The sequence below is a fragment of the Prunus persica genome, chromosome G6 (assembly GCF_000346465.2).
Source record: "Prunus persica cultivar Lovell chromosome G6, Prunus_persica_NCBIv2, whole genome shotgun sequence".
Classification (NCBI taxonomy): Eukaryota; Viridiplantae; Streptophyta; class Magnoliopsida; order Rosales; family Rosaceae; genus Prunus; species Prunus persica.
In genome coordinates, this window is record NC_034014.1 from 8,270,756 (window position 1) to 8,285,985 (window position 15,230).

The window sequence follows — 15,230 nt, forward strand, 5'->3', positions numbered from 1 at the left end:
GCAATATATAGGCAATATAATGGCAATATAACAGCAATACGACTGTAAAATAAGAGGAACACATCAGAATCACACTATACAGATCTACTACATCAAATAGAAATTCCCAAGTTTCAAGATTCACATATCCAGACCAATCTAAATGCAATTGGTACAAACCCAGATGAATGAGCATGAATATTCAACAAAACCTAACCCAAATAAATTAAAGCCAAAACGAATTTAACACAAACCCAAACAATCAAACTATAACCCATTTCACATAATACTGATATTAAGAAAATAACCATCAACACTACCTTTTCGAGGTCGGCAATCCAGTAGAGCTTCAAGGTTGCAAGCAGCTATTCAGAAGACATAGCTAAAGGGAGGGGTTCGCGATTCCAAACAGAGAGCAAGAGATCGAATAGGGGAGAAAGGGACATAACGAAGCTAGAGAGAGACAGCTGCGCTATGAGAAACAGAGCAAAGAGAGAGACAGAGAGAGAGCCAAGAGAGAGAGAGCCAAGAGCGAGAGAGCCAAGATAGAGAGAGCCAAGAGAGACACAGAGAGCTGTGATAGACAGATACCAAAGAGAAAGAGAGCTGTGCCAGAGAGAGAGAGAGAGAGAGCTGTGTGAGCTTCTTCTCTCCAAAATTTCTGAACTTGTGAAAAATCAGCAATAAGTGGGCAATAATTTTATATTTATAGGTGATAGTTGTACAAAAATTGGGAAGGGATGATATTTTTAATTAAAATTATGAAATGGGTGTCATTTAGGGCTATTTCCCTCTATTTTATAGAATATCTACTCCAATAAAAAATTAAAAAAAAGGTCAACTTAAAAAAATTTGGGTCGATATTTCATGATGGGCCTTTTTTATTTTATTTTATTTGTTTTTAAATCGTTTGGTTGATATTTTGCTCAAAATTACAAATTCACCCTTAAAACTAATGGAAAATTCAAAGAATGTCGAAAAAAAATTTACGGAACGCCATACATATTGGCTCATTTTTATATATTTTACAGCGCCAATTAAGAACAGAAAAATTATTTGATTAAAAAAAAAAGGGGACAGAAAAATTATGAGGGCAAATTAATATTATTGTAATAGTTTATGGGGCAAAGTAACAATTTACTCATGTCCAGGATTGAATTGTATTGTTCAAGCAATAAAAATCATAACTATTCCAATTGGTATTAATTACATATAACATATATTTTCAACCACTTGTGATGAAATACCACGTATTACGTACATTATTGACAGAAAACAAAGTATTACATACAATACATTGAATAAAATAAAAATTATATGACATGTAATTTTTTTATCTGACCACAAAAATAAAAAAAAAATAAAAAAATAAAAAAGCTGAGCTGTTGTTTCTTTATACATATAAAACGGTTCATGTGTATCTGGATGCCATTTACACCTTGCATGTTTCAAATATTAATGCAGCATTATTGCACCCAAAACCCAACCCAAGCCCAATTTAAAAGTGCTTAAACCCAACTTTAATTCCTTTTAAAACCCCATAAAGACAGCTTCCCCATGTTTAGGACACATGGAGCCTGTGAGGAATGAGCTGGCTAAGCAAGTTCTAGGAAACACTAATTATGTAATTAGGGCCCTAAAGGTGCCCTATGAGGTATGCCTTTCCTTCTCCTTGAATTTGAATTTGAATGATGAGGTGGAGTTGAAGTGTTTTGGTACATGTGTTGTTGCATTCCTTGAGGCAATTGATCTTCTAACTCTTTTGATGGCAATCTTATTTCTATTCCTTCCCTTCTTCCCTCCTCTTCTTCTTTCTTTGCGCTCAAGATAAAGCTTGCTTCCCCATTCTTCTTTTGTCCCACAAGCTAATGTTTAAAGAATGAGATATTGGATTAATTGCTAAGATATTACCATTTAATGATGAGTCAGCATCATCAACTAAATTACAAAATATACCAACATTGTGATTTTGATTTAACAACATGAATTAATTTTCGTTCATGAGATTTGAACACGGGAGATGGAGACTTAATGCGAACCAAATGGTTGTCGATCAACACATGCTGCCAACATTGTGATTTTGATGGACATTTTAATCACAATCACTTCCCACACAAAATTAAATAAGAAAACTAAAGAGATTGAGATCTAACCTTGCATCCCAATGAACAAAAACGTAAGGGGTCCAAGAGACTTCTGGCACATACTTCACAGATATGTGAGCTCCCCTTAACGGCATTTTTAGGCTGAGGCCTCTCATTCAAAAACAGTACTCTCGCACTGTTTATCACATAAGTCTGTACTCCATTGATGTCTAGGACCTTCTGAATCTCAGACACCCTAACAACATCATGATACGACGACCGCCTGATCTGCATTGCAATTTTCACACCCCATAAGGAAAAATATTTAACACAAAGTTAATTACACAAAAAGAAAAAGAAAAAGAAAATCTGGTGGAATTAATTACCTGAATTACTTGGTGATCTTTGTGTCTTGATGATCTGCAGTAAAAGCAAAATGCACCATTGTTGCAATCTAAGCAGTACATGTTGCATTCGCTTCTGGGGGCATCTTTGTGTGATGGGCAGATGGAGAAGAAGGCTGTTGATAGCAATGATTCAAGCCATGGAGGAACCAACATGGCCGCCTGTTTGGAAGGCAAGAAAATCGAAATGGCGTGAGCCGAGAAAATAATCAAGAGAACAATGCTAGGCAGATTTAGCCTTCACTGCCGCATTAATGTTACAAAATATATGAGACTGAGAGAGAAAGAAAGAAAGAAAGAAAGAAAACAAAAAAGGGTACAAAAGAATTTGAAAGAGTAACATAAGATTTATCAGCAGAACGAAAAAGGACAAAGCTAGACATACCATTTGTTAAGGCTTAGCTTGCTTTGCTTTCTCTTGTTTAATGCTTGGATTGAGTCATATCTTGATCATGAGACCAAAGTGGCACGCAGAAAAGGACAAGGTAGCTGTAACGAACGGTTGAGATGAGAGGATGATGGGTTGGGAGGGAGGGTTTGGACCGTTGGATTTAGAGAGAGAGAGAGAGAGAGAGAGAGAGAAGGGTTTGTACTATTGTATTGGGGGTTACGAAAACACTTTTGATTGTCTTGAGTTGCGTCTCTTTGGAGAAGCCCAGAGTCAGCAGGAAAGCACCAAGTAGAGGTTTGCAAGGTTGCGTTTGAGCGGGGAAGAAGGCTTTTCCAATTTATGAATGGAAAAGTGGAAACTACGACAAAGCTACATGAATTCCACGTGCAATTAGGAACCAAGTGGCTTTCAGGTTTTTTTTTTTTTTGATGAAGACTTTCAGGTTTTCCAATCAGACCAATGCATTTTTATTTTTGCTTTGTGATTAAATATGTCATATCATAATCATATTGTCAACCAATTATGTCATGTGGGGATTTATTTATTTTTTTCCCCCAAAATATTATTTGTTTTGATCCGGACTACTCAGGACCCAGAATATATGGATCGAATTAATAAAAAAGAATTAGTATATTATTTCTTTTTTGTCTTTAGCTATAGAAAAAAATATTTATGGAATTGATTCTTGTATGATAGTCCAATTTATACATAAGAAAATTCAACCCAAAAAAAAAAAAAAGGCTATTGGGAGAGTGATCAAAACAAAATTATAGACAGTATATATGACTTTAAACTCTTGTATCCGAAACATAATTGATGAGTGCATTGTGCGAGACTCTGGATTTTCTTTAGCGTCCGGACTTCATGTTTCTTCAGTTTCTCCTTTTGTTATATGTTTTCAAATCAAGTTCTACACTGCTATAACATAATTACCAGTCAGTGACTAAGAAGTATACATCTTGAAATCACTTTTTATAATGTTTTATTTTTGTTGTTGTTCAAATTTGGAGACAACTTAAAAGGATGTAAAGTAGTTGTGTCTTCGGCAGGGTTGAAGGGGTAAGACCTTCAACAAGAGGGCATGACCTGAAAAAGGAAGGGGAAGAAGTAATTGTTAAGACTTTGGCACTAATATGGTACTAGTCGAAAGCTTTCCGATACTTAAGTTAGTTAAGTATGAGATTAAGGGTGATTTTAGCAGAGTAACAATAATGTCCAGGATTAATTACCTTTCACTTTGGGAGCTTGTGCTCTTTTATAGACAAAAGAGTGAGGGATGTTAACACAACTTTTCAATGTGGGACTTTGGCAAATTGTTGGTGATGACACGTGTCCAAAGTTGGCATGGCAACCTTGGTTTTTGGTGAAGGGCATTGGGTAGTCCGGTGTCTGTTCGGAGTAGGGTGTTCCTTTTGCGGTGAGTTAATCTATTTTATGCTAATTGCTTCTATAACATGATTTAGTTGCAAAATACATACTTGATGAGTGGGAGCATTCAATGATCTTCTTTGGTGCATGAGTCAAGGGCTCAGCGACGAAATTAGGAGAAATCAACGATGAGATATATTGGTCGCTTATAAATATGAATGACCAAAGTTGTTTTCGGTCACCGTTTCGAGTATCAACGACGAGCTTTGAGCGACAACTGGATTGCAACCAAAATGTGGTCGCCGGTCTTAATGAGCCACCAAAAATGTACAATAGGCGACAAAATCGTTTTGGTTGCCAAAAGGGTTTTTTCTTGTAGTGCTTAAAGTGATGATTACAAGTTCTCATAGTGATTAGTTGACCAAGTGGAAGATTGTAAGACTATTTCTTGTCTTACATGTCAAGTATCGTCTCCTAATTACTCTACGGTTCTTGAGGCTTGTATTAATGAGGAAATTAACTAATAGCCAATCAGATAGCCTTGCAGACGTGTAGTACAAGTTAAACAAGGCTTGTGATACTTCCCTATTCTATATGGATTGAAATAACTTAACCTAACCTAATATAATAAGGATTGTTAGAGAGTTTCTTGATGGGAAAAACTCTTAAACAAATGCATATGAATACAAGTGTTCATGCTCAACCGATCAATGTAACTTACACTAAAGTATTCACCCCATCTAAAATGAGTGTGTGAGGGATTAGAATGAGGAGAAGTGCTCTTGTATCTTCTTGATATTTCAACAACTCTAATGGACGACCAAAAAGTATGTGCTCTACTTATGTGCAGCCAATATAGTTGACATGTTGTGCTTGCAGAGGTGGGTTGTTGCCTCCTTACCAACTCCTAGTATGCTTTGGTGTTTGAGGGCCAAGGAACATGATAAAGCCTGCTTTATATCTTTTCGGGAAAAATATCAAAAAAATATTCTGGGCTTGAGCCATCCTTTGAAGCTAGGTTTGGGCCCCCATGAAAGTCTCCTAAGCAAGCCCACATATGATTAAAACGAATTTAAGTACAATATTTTAGCTAACCAGTGAACAAAACCTGTGCTGGCACAACCTGGAAAATGGAGGGCATTTTCACATATATATAAGTCTATGATGATAGAGATAATCTGATAAACAATGCAAATTATATTTGGATGTTGGCAATGTTGCCTAGAGACTCATCTTATTTCACTTCACATTTTCTGTCCTCTTCGTGGACAGCTTACTCGACAGAGTGCACAAGAGCTCAAGTAGGACCATGTGTTTGTTTGAACACCCATATAAACATCCATAGTTTAGAAATTTAATTATGTCAATAATTAGCATCTTCTCTGTCATTTATTTATTATTATATTCCTTCCTATTTCAAGGAAATCCTCCAAGGAAAACACCAATCCTCATTTGGAAAATGGTTGCATTACGGTTGTATATAGATTCTCTTTTTGTCTGTCTCTCACAACATACATGTGAATCTCACCACATAATAATGAATTCTACATCTTTATAGTAAAAGAAACGTTACATATATAACTGATACATACAATAATTTTATGGCATGTGACACGACAGGTAAAACGTATGGACAATAAATAAGCTTAAAATGCTCAATTGTTTTGCTTAAACCAGTTTGTTTTCAAAATTGACACCCTCCTAAGTCACCGAAATTTTGTTCTCCTCTCCCTTAATATTCCCATTGAGGGCAACTTGAAATTCCACGACAGTTTCATTTACCTAAAGGAGTAGTCCGAAAGGTCCATGTGCCGTAGCCAAATTTCTGTTGTTGTTGCACTAGTGATGTTTCACCATACAATTTTCTTGAGTGGAAACTAGCTGTGATTATAAAACCTGCCCAGGCATGCGAGTGTGCTTCTCATATATAAATGTGTTCAACATGAAATACACCAATGTACATTATCCAAATTCCAATAAATGAGCTAGCTATTGTTGGATATGCAGCCCTTATGGATTTTCTTATGGATTTTTAAATTGTTTTTAAAAACAATTGTCCTGAACCTTCTGGTTATTTTTCCCTTTATTTAGTTCAATTTGTCAAGAACATTAAGCTGACACGTTTCCAAGGAAAATAGATGTCAATTTGATTGCGACTTCCTATTTTAAACATGTCAACGATCTTACAATTTGCAGCTACAAGCCAAATTAATTTGTTTTATACTGTTGGCAACAAGTCATTTGCAACCTTGGGGAAGCTGTTCTATTGTTGGGTAAAATGTGCAACAATAAAGTGCAAGCTTTGCCAAGGGCCGGTCACATGGATTTCAAAGTGAACTTTTGCCCTATATATTAATATTATTCAGCCTTAGCCTAAAAGTTGAGTGCAAAATTACAAAAGCATAGGATATAATGACATTCATATAATATATTCAACCAAACCCACTGACACCAATGTTGGTGAAAACTTTGTGATTACCAAAACGTGTGTGCACTAAAAGTTTCCTCTTATATAGAGTGGAAAGAAAGGATACTAATCGACTCATTCTTTGTAAGGAGATATTTATGATTCGTGCGAATCACAGTTTAATATATATATATATATAAAATAATTTATAAAAGAATAATTTCTGTACACATATTATACTGCTTTTAACAGGAATGTAAAATTTCCTATTTATATAAGAAGAATGGAAGTATAACACGAAATGTTAATATCTACAATCTTCTTTTAAATGGATTTGGGGCCCCACGATAAATTCAGATATAATTGCAATATCTTTCTTCACTAAAGAAACAAAACCAAAACTGCCTTCTTGCAATATCTATAACAGTTCCTCGGTTTCCTTTCTTTTCTTTTTTCTTCTTTTATGCAACCAAAAAAAAAAGAAAAAGAAAGGCGAAGCTAATAATATCTTATTTTATGCATAATTTCTGACATGTAACGGGCGAGTCACATTTTCTTTTGGTGGAAAACTCCTCATCATTTATATTTGCTTCTTCCTCCTATGTTTGGAGACAAAATCGTCTGACATATTCATTGGATAAGATCACGACAAATTAGAAATAGTATAAATTAACGATTATATATTGAGATTTATATAATTTCTAGCAACATGGCCTCAATATAAATATGTGAAATATTCAAATATATATCCAAATTTGTATAGGCAGTGGTGGTGGAGCTAGACTTCAAGAGGAGGAGGGGCCCTGCACTGTAAAGGAGAGGGGAAGCATGATTTCTTCCAGAAAAAGAGGCATAATAGGCGAGAAAATAGGGGGAAAGAACTTGGGAGGGCAATCATGGTCCTTAATTAGGTGGCCTTCCCTCTAGTCATAGGCCAAAAATTGTTGTTTATACCGTGTTTATTGACTATATACAGGTCTGGTAAGGATTTAGGCCTAATAGTTTCCTCATTCACTAAAGAATGTTGAAAGAATATGTTTCTATGTGTTGAATTAGTCAGTGGTAGTCATTACGACATAACTTTCGGATATTTTAAAAAATATCTCAAGTTCGATTTTTCCATTCGCATTGAAAATAAAAAAAGGATAACGATACTTATCATCTTTTAAACAGAAGAGAGGTTATGCAAAGAGGTCCCTCCTCCACTACGACTTTCTTCGTTTGAGATAGAAAGTATTTTTGTTATATTAGCAACTAGCTATTGACTTGCACTCCAAGTCAAAAGTTACCTTCCGGGTTCAACTTGGACTAAGATCAAGAAAGAGACCGTTTAAGTTATGAAAGATCAAATCAGGTGCTCTATATATAGTAAGAAGCTCATCAAAATGACTCACCTAACCAAAAATAATTTCAGTGTTTCATGATTTTGTAACAGCATTTTTTGTACTGACTAGTGAGTGATTCTCTCGGTTTCGAAGATTTGTCAAAATTTTATTTAAGCTTTCTAGATCAAGAGAACTTAAAGTTCTTAGTCAATTTAACCCATGGAAAGAGCCTGCACCAAGTTTTTCAAGTTTGGTAGTGGAACGGAACGGGTAAGATTAGATCAGAATGTTGTGCCTACAGATTTTGAGGGCTTGACAGATATTGAGCAAAAGAGTTTAACGTTTTTCGTATTTTAATTGAGAAGACACGTATATTCCCTTTTAAGCAATCATGTAAAAAGTGTTGGGCTTCAATTGTTAAGATTTTTTTATAGCAGAAGCGATCATCTAAACCTGAGGAGAGGAGATTTCTCACACACACAATTGATGTCATGGGAGTTCGAACTTGAGATATTTGATATGAGGTTAAGGAGGATAGAAAAACGAGTGAATCCTCCTCCATGATTAATATTTTACTACAGAACAAAAACATTTTTCCATGCATATTTTGTTTATTTTGTTTATTTATTTTATGATAAGGAAAAAAATCTACAATTTGATTTTATTATTAGTTAACCGTTTCCAAATCAATTTTGAAACTAAAATAATGATATAAACAATACGTTACTCAGCAAATACTGTTGTTTCCTTTGTTATTTCTGTTGCACAGAGAGACAAAGTAAGCGTCAGTTTCATAATCCTCCGTCTGTGCGTATATAAACATCCTCCTTTTCACTTAATGTTAAACATTTCCAGCTGGAGCAGTTGGTGTCCAGTCTTTGCTCTCAGAATGGAGAAGCACTCTCTAAGTCTTGTTCTATCTCTTCTCCTTTTCGTACCACTTTTCCATGGAAGCATAACAGAAGCTGCAGGAACCCTAGATGGATCAGAAGAGTGGGGTTATGTTGAAGTCAGACCAAGTAAGCAATTCAGGCATAGAACTTTTTCTTCTTTTTTTGTGTTTTGGCAGAAATGTGAGTGTTCATGGATTTCTTGGTTCTTTTTTTACACAGAAGCCCACATGTTCTGGTGGCTTTACAGAAGTTCTAACAGAGTAGAAGATCCCTCCAAGCCATGGCCAATCATTCTCTGGCTTCAGGGTGGACCTGTGAGTATATATATTTATCAAATGATAATGAGAAAACCCAGAAATTTTGTACCATTTTTTTTAGTCTTATAGAAATATTTAATCTTGCTCTTTGAACAAAAACTAGGGAGCTTCAGGAGTTGGGATTGGGAATTTTGAAGAGATTGGGCCATTGGACACCAATTTGAACCCAAGAAACTCAACATGGTTGCAGGAAGCAGATCTTTTGTTTGTTGTAAGTCAGCCAAAAAAACTTCAAACTCTGTTTTCTGTTTATTTTATTTTTCTTTTTTTGGCAGGGGACCAACCAGATTTCAATTACATGAATTTCCATTTCTTTGGTTCTTTTGGGATGATTTAGGACAACCCAGTTGGAACTGGATTCAGTTTTGTGGAGGAAAAATCTCTGTTTGTGAAAAATGATTTGGAGGCAGCCACTGACTTGACCACGTTGTTGGAGGAGATATTCAACAGAAATGAGAACCTCCAAAAGAGTCCTCTGTTTATTGTGGCAGAGTCTTATGGAGGAAAATTTGCAGTCACTCTTGGACTTTCAGCTCTGAAAGCCATTGAAGCAGGAAAACTAAAACTCAGACTTGGAGGTAATTATAATTAGCCAATTCTTGGTCTAATTAAAAATAGCAGGTTCCAAAAACATGTAATTCTAAATTTTTTTGTTTTTTGGGGTTCTGTTTGTAGGAGTGGCATTGGGAGACAGTTGGATCTCCCCAGAAGATTTTGTGGTACGTTTTTACAGTTCAACTGCTTTGACCCAATAATTTAATTTATGCATTATGAAGATTTGCACTGTTTAATTTCCAAATTTTCAATTCTGGGTAATTAAATTAATTTATGATTAGTACGATTTTATGCATTTTTGCAGCTTTCGTGGGGTCCTCTGCTCAAAGACGTCTCAAGGCTTGATGACAATGGGTTGAAGGAAGCAAACAGGTCTATTAATTTTTGTCACATTTTGCAATACACGCAATATGTAATAATTGGTATGAGCAGATGATGGATTTAAGAGATTTTCAGAAGTCTAAAGAACCCTTTTTAATGAAACAGTGTGGCTCAAAGGATTAAGCAGCAGATTCAGAATGGTCAACTTGTGGAGGCAACCAATTCATGGAGTGAACTTGAGCAAATCATTTCCTCTAACAGCAATTCTGTGGTATATAATATATATTGGTTAATTTTCATATTATTATTATATATATATTTGAATATAAGCGGTAGTCTAAACTAGAAAGGGGTGAGGGAACGGAAATTTCTCACACACACACACTACCAAGGTATCATAGGGGTTTGACCTAAGATCATTGGTGTACAAGTCAGGACACAAGACTCCATTGGCATTAATTTAGTAAATATTTGTGACTTCAATTTAATTACAATTAACATTTTGTGATTATTTTTTTCTTTTGGCTTTGGGGTATTTGCAGGACTTCTATAATTTTATGTTGGATTCAGGAATGGATCCAGTTTCATCCTTGGCAACCATTGAAGTATCAAAAGGAATTGCCCTTAAGAAATATTCAAGATATCTCAGTTCCTTGAGGTCTTCATCATCAGCAGGTGGTGGCGATGGTGTTGGTGATCTTGATACTTTGTTAAACGGGGTCATTAAAAAGAAGCTTAAGATAATCCCAGATAATGTGACGTGAGTATATTCGACCCTTCTTTTTTTTATTTTATTTTATTTATATCCGTTTTAGTTCAGTCCTCAAAAAATTTATAACTTTATTTGAAAATGATGCATATTTTGTGTGTGTACAGATGGGGAGGGCAGTCCGACCATGTCTTCACAGCAATGGCAGGGGATTTTATGAAACCAAGGATTAATGAGGTACTGATTTTGCCAGTCCAAAAAAGCAAAATTATTGTACATATAGATTATATTATAAATAATTTATCTCTCGCAACATACATGTGTTTTACGCAGTGAAATTCATTTATATATATAAAGCAAAAAGCAGACAATGGTGAAACATTCAAAATACCAGAAAATGCCTTTGGTTAATGCAAACATTAAGAATTGAAATTATTAATTAAATGAGGATAATATGGTAAATTCATAATTTTTCGTATTAAAAAAATTAAAATTAAAAGAAAATTCAGATAATGGGTCCTATTTTTATGGAACACAAATATCCATTATCTTTTTTAATTCTAAAATAAATTTAAATTTTTTTTTAAAAAAAACCTCTCGCATGCGCGAAAGCGCGTGCAGAGAGACTAGTATGCATATTACGAGAGACTGTTGATTATATATAACTGACGCATATACAAATTCAACCCATAATTTTGTAGATGGTATATTTACACGTTAGGAAATTAAATTTTTATTATCAAATTTTTATAAGTATTAGAGTTCGGTTGTTAGAAAGTCATCTTCTTGTAACCGAAAAAAGAAAAAGTCATTTCCTCGGCAAATTCAGCCCCAACAACTACAAGGGAGTATAAGATTCTGATTTCCTTTTCATCACTTTTGTCTTCTAGGCATTCGATGGAGAAATCGAAGTTTTTTCTTTCTTTCTTATTATTATTATTTTCCTAATTCGAAGGACCTTTTCTACAAAAAATTAAAATTAAATTAAATTTGTCTTCACTCTACGATATTTCTTATTATTTTGAGTCGACTTTTAATTTTTATTTTGTGGCTTGGACAGGTTGATGAACTCCTTGCTAAAGGGGTCAATGTGACAATATACAATGGGCAAGTAAGATTTCTCCAATCCTTTTTAAGATTACTTTCTTTTTATACAGCAATAGGCAATAGAAAACAGATGGATCCCTTATGGAATACTCTACCTTATGTATCCTAATCTTTAAGGTTACTACCTAAATTAAAAATAATAATAACGCTGATTAAGATATTAATTAATGTACATCTCACAATTTATTCTATATGTATCGTGAACCTTTATCCTAAGGAACCCTATGTACCCAAAAGAAATGCTCTCGACAATTTTACACCAGCTATTTATATTTTAATTATAGTAGGAATTGGGTATAATTTGTAATGACATAATTTGGTTGGTAAATGTTGTAGGTTGATGTCATATGTGCAACCAAGGGAGCTGAAGCATGGGTTGCAAAGCTCAAGTAAAAAACTCTCTCTCTCTCTCTCTCTCTCTCTCTCTCTCTCTCATGTTGGTTTATTTATTTGTGTGATCAATTGATTTTCCATTTGCCTTTTCAGATGGGAAGGACTTCAAAATTATTTGAGCAAGAGTAGAAGCCCTCTCTCCTGTGGCAATGATAGATTCACCAAAGGGTTCACTAGGTCTTACAAAAACCTACACTTCTATTGGATTCTTGGAGCAGGACACTTTGTAAGTGAAAACTATCCACCAGCACATAAAAATGACTTTTTCTCTGTCTTATCAGTGTCATGTCTTATCATCGATACCTATTATGAACATCATCGCATCGCATCGTAGTCACACTTGCCCAAACTTAGGAAAAGTGAAAGAACGATCATTATTTTGGGAAGGTAAATTATTATTCATGTTTTTTTTTTCTTTTGGGGTAAATAAAAGATGGGTAAATAATGCTATAAAAATGTTGTGCAGACCTCAACATAAGATGTAATAATCTAAGAGAGAAAAAAAAAGAAAAGAAGGTAGAGATCGATTCAAAAGATATGCCATGGAACATGTGAATGTGAAAAACTTCACTTTTGCTTAAATATATCAATATTATTTATAATGAAAGCAAATTTGAGTGTGCAATGTAGCAACTGATTTGGCCATGTGCTACATTAAGCATTTGAGTGTGCCCTTATGTTGGTGTACCAATTATTTAGATTTATGTATTGTCAAACTCCTCAAATCTCATAACAATTCATAGAATTTTTTTTATAAATTGCGTAGAAGGGACCTCATTATTATGACGAGTACTATGCAAAAGGATAGTGTTTGTCTCTTTCTCTAGAGAGAGATACTCCTTACAAATTTCAGTTTGACACATTGTAAAAATAATTAATAAAAAACACAAAGAAAAACTTCTACACACGTCATATTGCCATTGACAAAAATTTAGAAATTCCTACTTACAGTGAAGGGAATGAAGTATTTTCCTATACAAAATCACTTGTTGAGATTTCAACTTAGCTACATTGATGAAACTACCATGGCATGATGGAGACAGAGCATGTTAAATGTAACTCTTTAAAGAAAATGCCCAACATACTGCCCAGCAACAGTTAGCTTTGTAACTCTGATGCTTCCACATGACAGTGATGTATTAACCACACACTAAAACGACAAGCCAAGAGAAACAAAAAACGTACCAGACAACACAAGCAACCACAAATTACCCATTAATACCCGGTGAGGTTTAAGGGTGGAAATACCCAAATAATAATAAGTACTCAAATAACACTTCCATGCAAAAATGACTTGTTTTTCTCATAAGGATATTTCTATTTTCTTCAAAATAAGTAATTTTCGTTTTGTTATTTTTAAATTATTTTGTAGAATTGTTTTAACGTAACATTGTCAATACATAAAGATAGCACGATCAGAATAAAACTCATAATGAATCATACACTTAATTACTAAGATAATTTTCAGTTAACTAGCATCGATCATGTATGAGTGCATGATATAAAGCTCATTAAAAATCATGCACTCAATTACTAAGATAATTTTCAATCGACTAGCAGCAGCCGTGTGTGAGCATGATTCATGCTACCACTACTCAATCAAACAGAAAAAATGTGATACACTTGAAAGCGAAAGCAGAATTTGGTTTTGGAGGAGTGGGGAAATGGATATCATTATCTCTTCCTTGCATAGTGACAATGGAGTTGAAACATTAAATAAAGGAAGTGGAAGAAATAGGACCCTATCTATCCTATTCCTATTCCTATTAATGGACTGACAGTCCATGCAATCAGCCGAGAAGTCTGTCTGGCCAGTCAGTGGTATTGCACCACTCGTGTGTGTTTGGAAACTGACAGACTCTGACCTGCTCTGCTCAGAGACCATTAAGTTTTTCTTTTTTTGTTAAATTTATTTTTTGCTGAGTTCTAAGATTTTATAAGTGTTGTGATTTTCACTCACTTGGGTAATTTAATTGAATATAATTTACAGGTACCCGTGGATCAGCCCTGCATTGCATTGAACATGGTGGCTGACATTACACAATCACCTGCTGCTTCTTCTACTAGCAAAGAAAAGAAAAGAAAAACACAATAATTTGACAGACAGACAGACAGACAGAGACACTACTGTGTGTGTACAAGAAGATTGTAGCTTCACTACTAGATTTTCGTAAGCAACAAGAAAGAAACAAAGGATCAGCAGAGGCTGGGTCAACAAGCAAAACTAATAACCATGTGGGGCACACACAAGCAAATGATACAAAGGGATAAAAAAAAAAAATTGCAAAGGGCAGGGTTTTAGATATTTTTAGTTTTCAGAGGAGGCTGGTGCAGTTTTTATTTTTTAATTTTCCATTTTTTAATTGGTATATGGTTGAACATTTACTCTGATTAGTTGTTTGATTCAAAACAAAAGTGTTTCCTTATTTCATTGAGTTATTAATTATGTTCAACCCTCATCAGAAAATAAGATTTATAGTTCATTATCATATAAATTTCTTAGGAATGAACTTCTTGGGAATTGAAGTTCTTGGGAAACTTCTTGGTTTTTTTTTTCATTCTCAAATAAGGTTCTGCCCATTTAGTTCGCAGATTGAACTTCCCATGTCTAATCCCATGAGATAGGAAAGAAAGATGTTCATTCCTATGTTCGGAAATGTTAGGAAATGGGGATCAAGAAATGTCATTTTATCTCATTCCCATGTTCGGTTTGTGTAGTATTAGGAATGCAAAATTATTCAATTTTCCAATAATACCCTTAACTTTTTAAAAAAATATATTAAAAAGACATAAATACAAAGAGTTTTTGGAAGGGTAAAACATGGTATTTTAAAAATAGAACAAGGGTAATTTAGTCATAAAAATTTACATTAAATGCTTTCTCATGTGGGGGGAAAAAATTCCCAAGCTCAGCCAAAGGTATGAAATTCCCTCCTATATGGAAAGTTCATACCCATGAGTTCATAATTGCATTTCC

At 34.5% G+C, this 15,230-nt stretch overlaps 2 protein-coding genes across 2 annotated transcripts; one reads left to right on the forward strand and one right to left on the reverse strand.

Annotated features, from left to right (window-relative positions):
• LOC18774024 lies at window positions 1,168-3,706 on the reverse strand. Its single transcript, XM_007208626.2, has 4 exons — window positions 2,853-3,706; window positions 2,450-2,629; window positions 2,133-2,351; window positions 1,168-1,844 (listed from the first exon to the last, which is right to left on the reverse strand). The coding sequence occupies exons 1-4, from the start codon at window positions 2,853-2,855 to the stop codon at window positions 1,608-1,610; spliced, it is 639 nt and encodes a 212-aa protein (XP_007208688.2). The 5' UTR covers window positions 2,856-3,706; the 3' UTR covers window positions 1,168-1,607.
• On the forward strand, window positions 8,764-14,712 carry LOC18775565 (serine carboxypeptidase-like 51). Its single transcript, XM_007205174.2, has 13 exons — window positions 8,764-8,977; window positions 9,071-9,165; window positions 9,272-9,379; window positions 9,506-9,746; window positions 9,844-9,887; window positions 10,028-10,095; window positions 10,210-10,315; window positions 10,587-10,804; window positions 10,921-10,990; window positions 11,814-11,864; window positions 12,197-12,249; window positions 12,347-12,479; window positions 14,244-14,712. Exons 1-13 carry the CDS (start codon window positions 8,797-8,799, stop codon window positions 14,346-14,348), a joined length of 1,473 nt encoding a protein of 490 aa, XP_007205236.2. The 5' UTR covers window positions 8,764-8,796; the 3' UTR covers window positions 14,349-14,712.

Coding starts and splice junctions, on each gene's coding strand:
- LOC18774024 (XM_007208626.2), bottom strand. Junction 2,352..2,449: donor AAGATCACCAAGTAATTCAG/GTAATTAATTCC, acceptor ATTGCAATGCAG/ATCAGGCGGTCGTCGTATCA. Junction 1,845..2,132: donor TTTGTTCATTGGGATGCAAG/GTTAGATCTCAA, acceptor TTTAAACATTAG/CTTGTGGGACAAAAGAAGAA.
- LOC18775565 (XM_007205174.2), top strand. CDS start 8,797: ATGTTAAACATTTCCAGCTGGAGCAGTTGGTGTCCAGTCTTTGCTCTC. Junction 10,805..10,920: donor ATAATCCCAGATAATGTGAC/GTGAGTATATTC, acceptor GTGTGTGTACAG/ATGGGGAGGGCAGTCCGACC. Junction 12,250..12,346: donor GCATGGGTTGCAAAGCTCAA/GTAAAAAACTCT, acceptor TTGCCTTTTCAG/ATGGGAAGGACTTCAAAATT.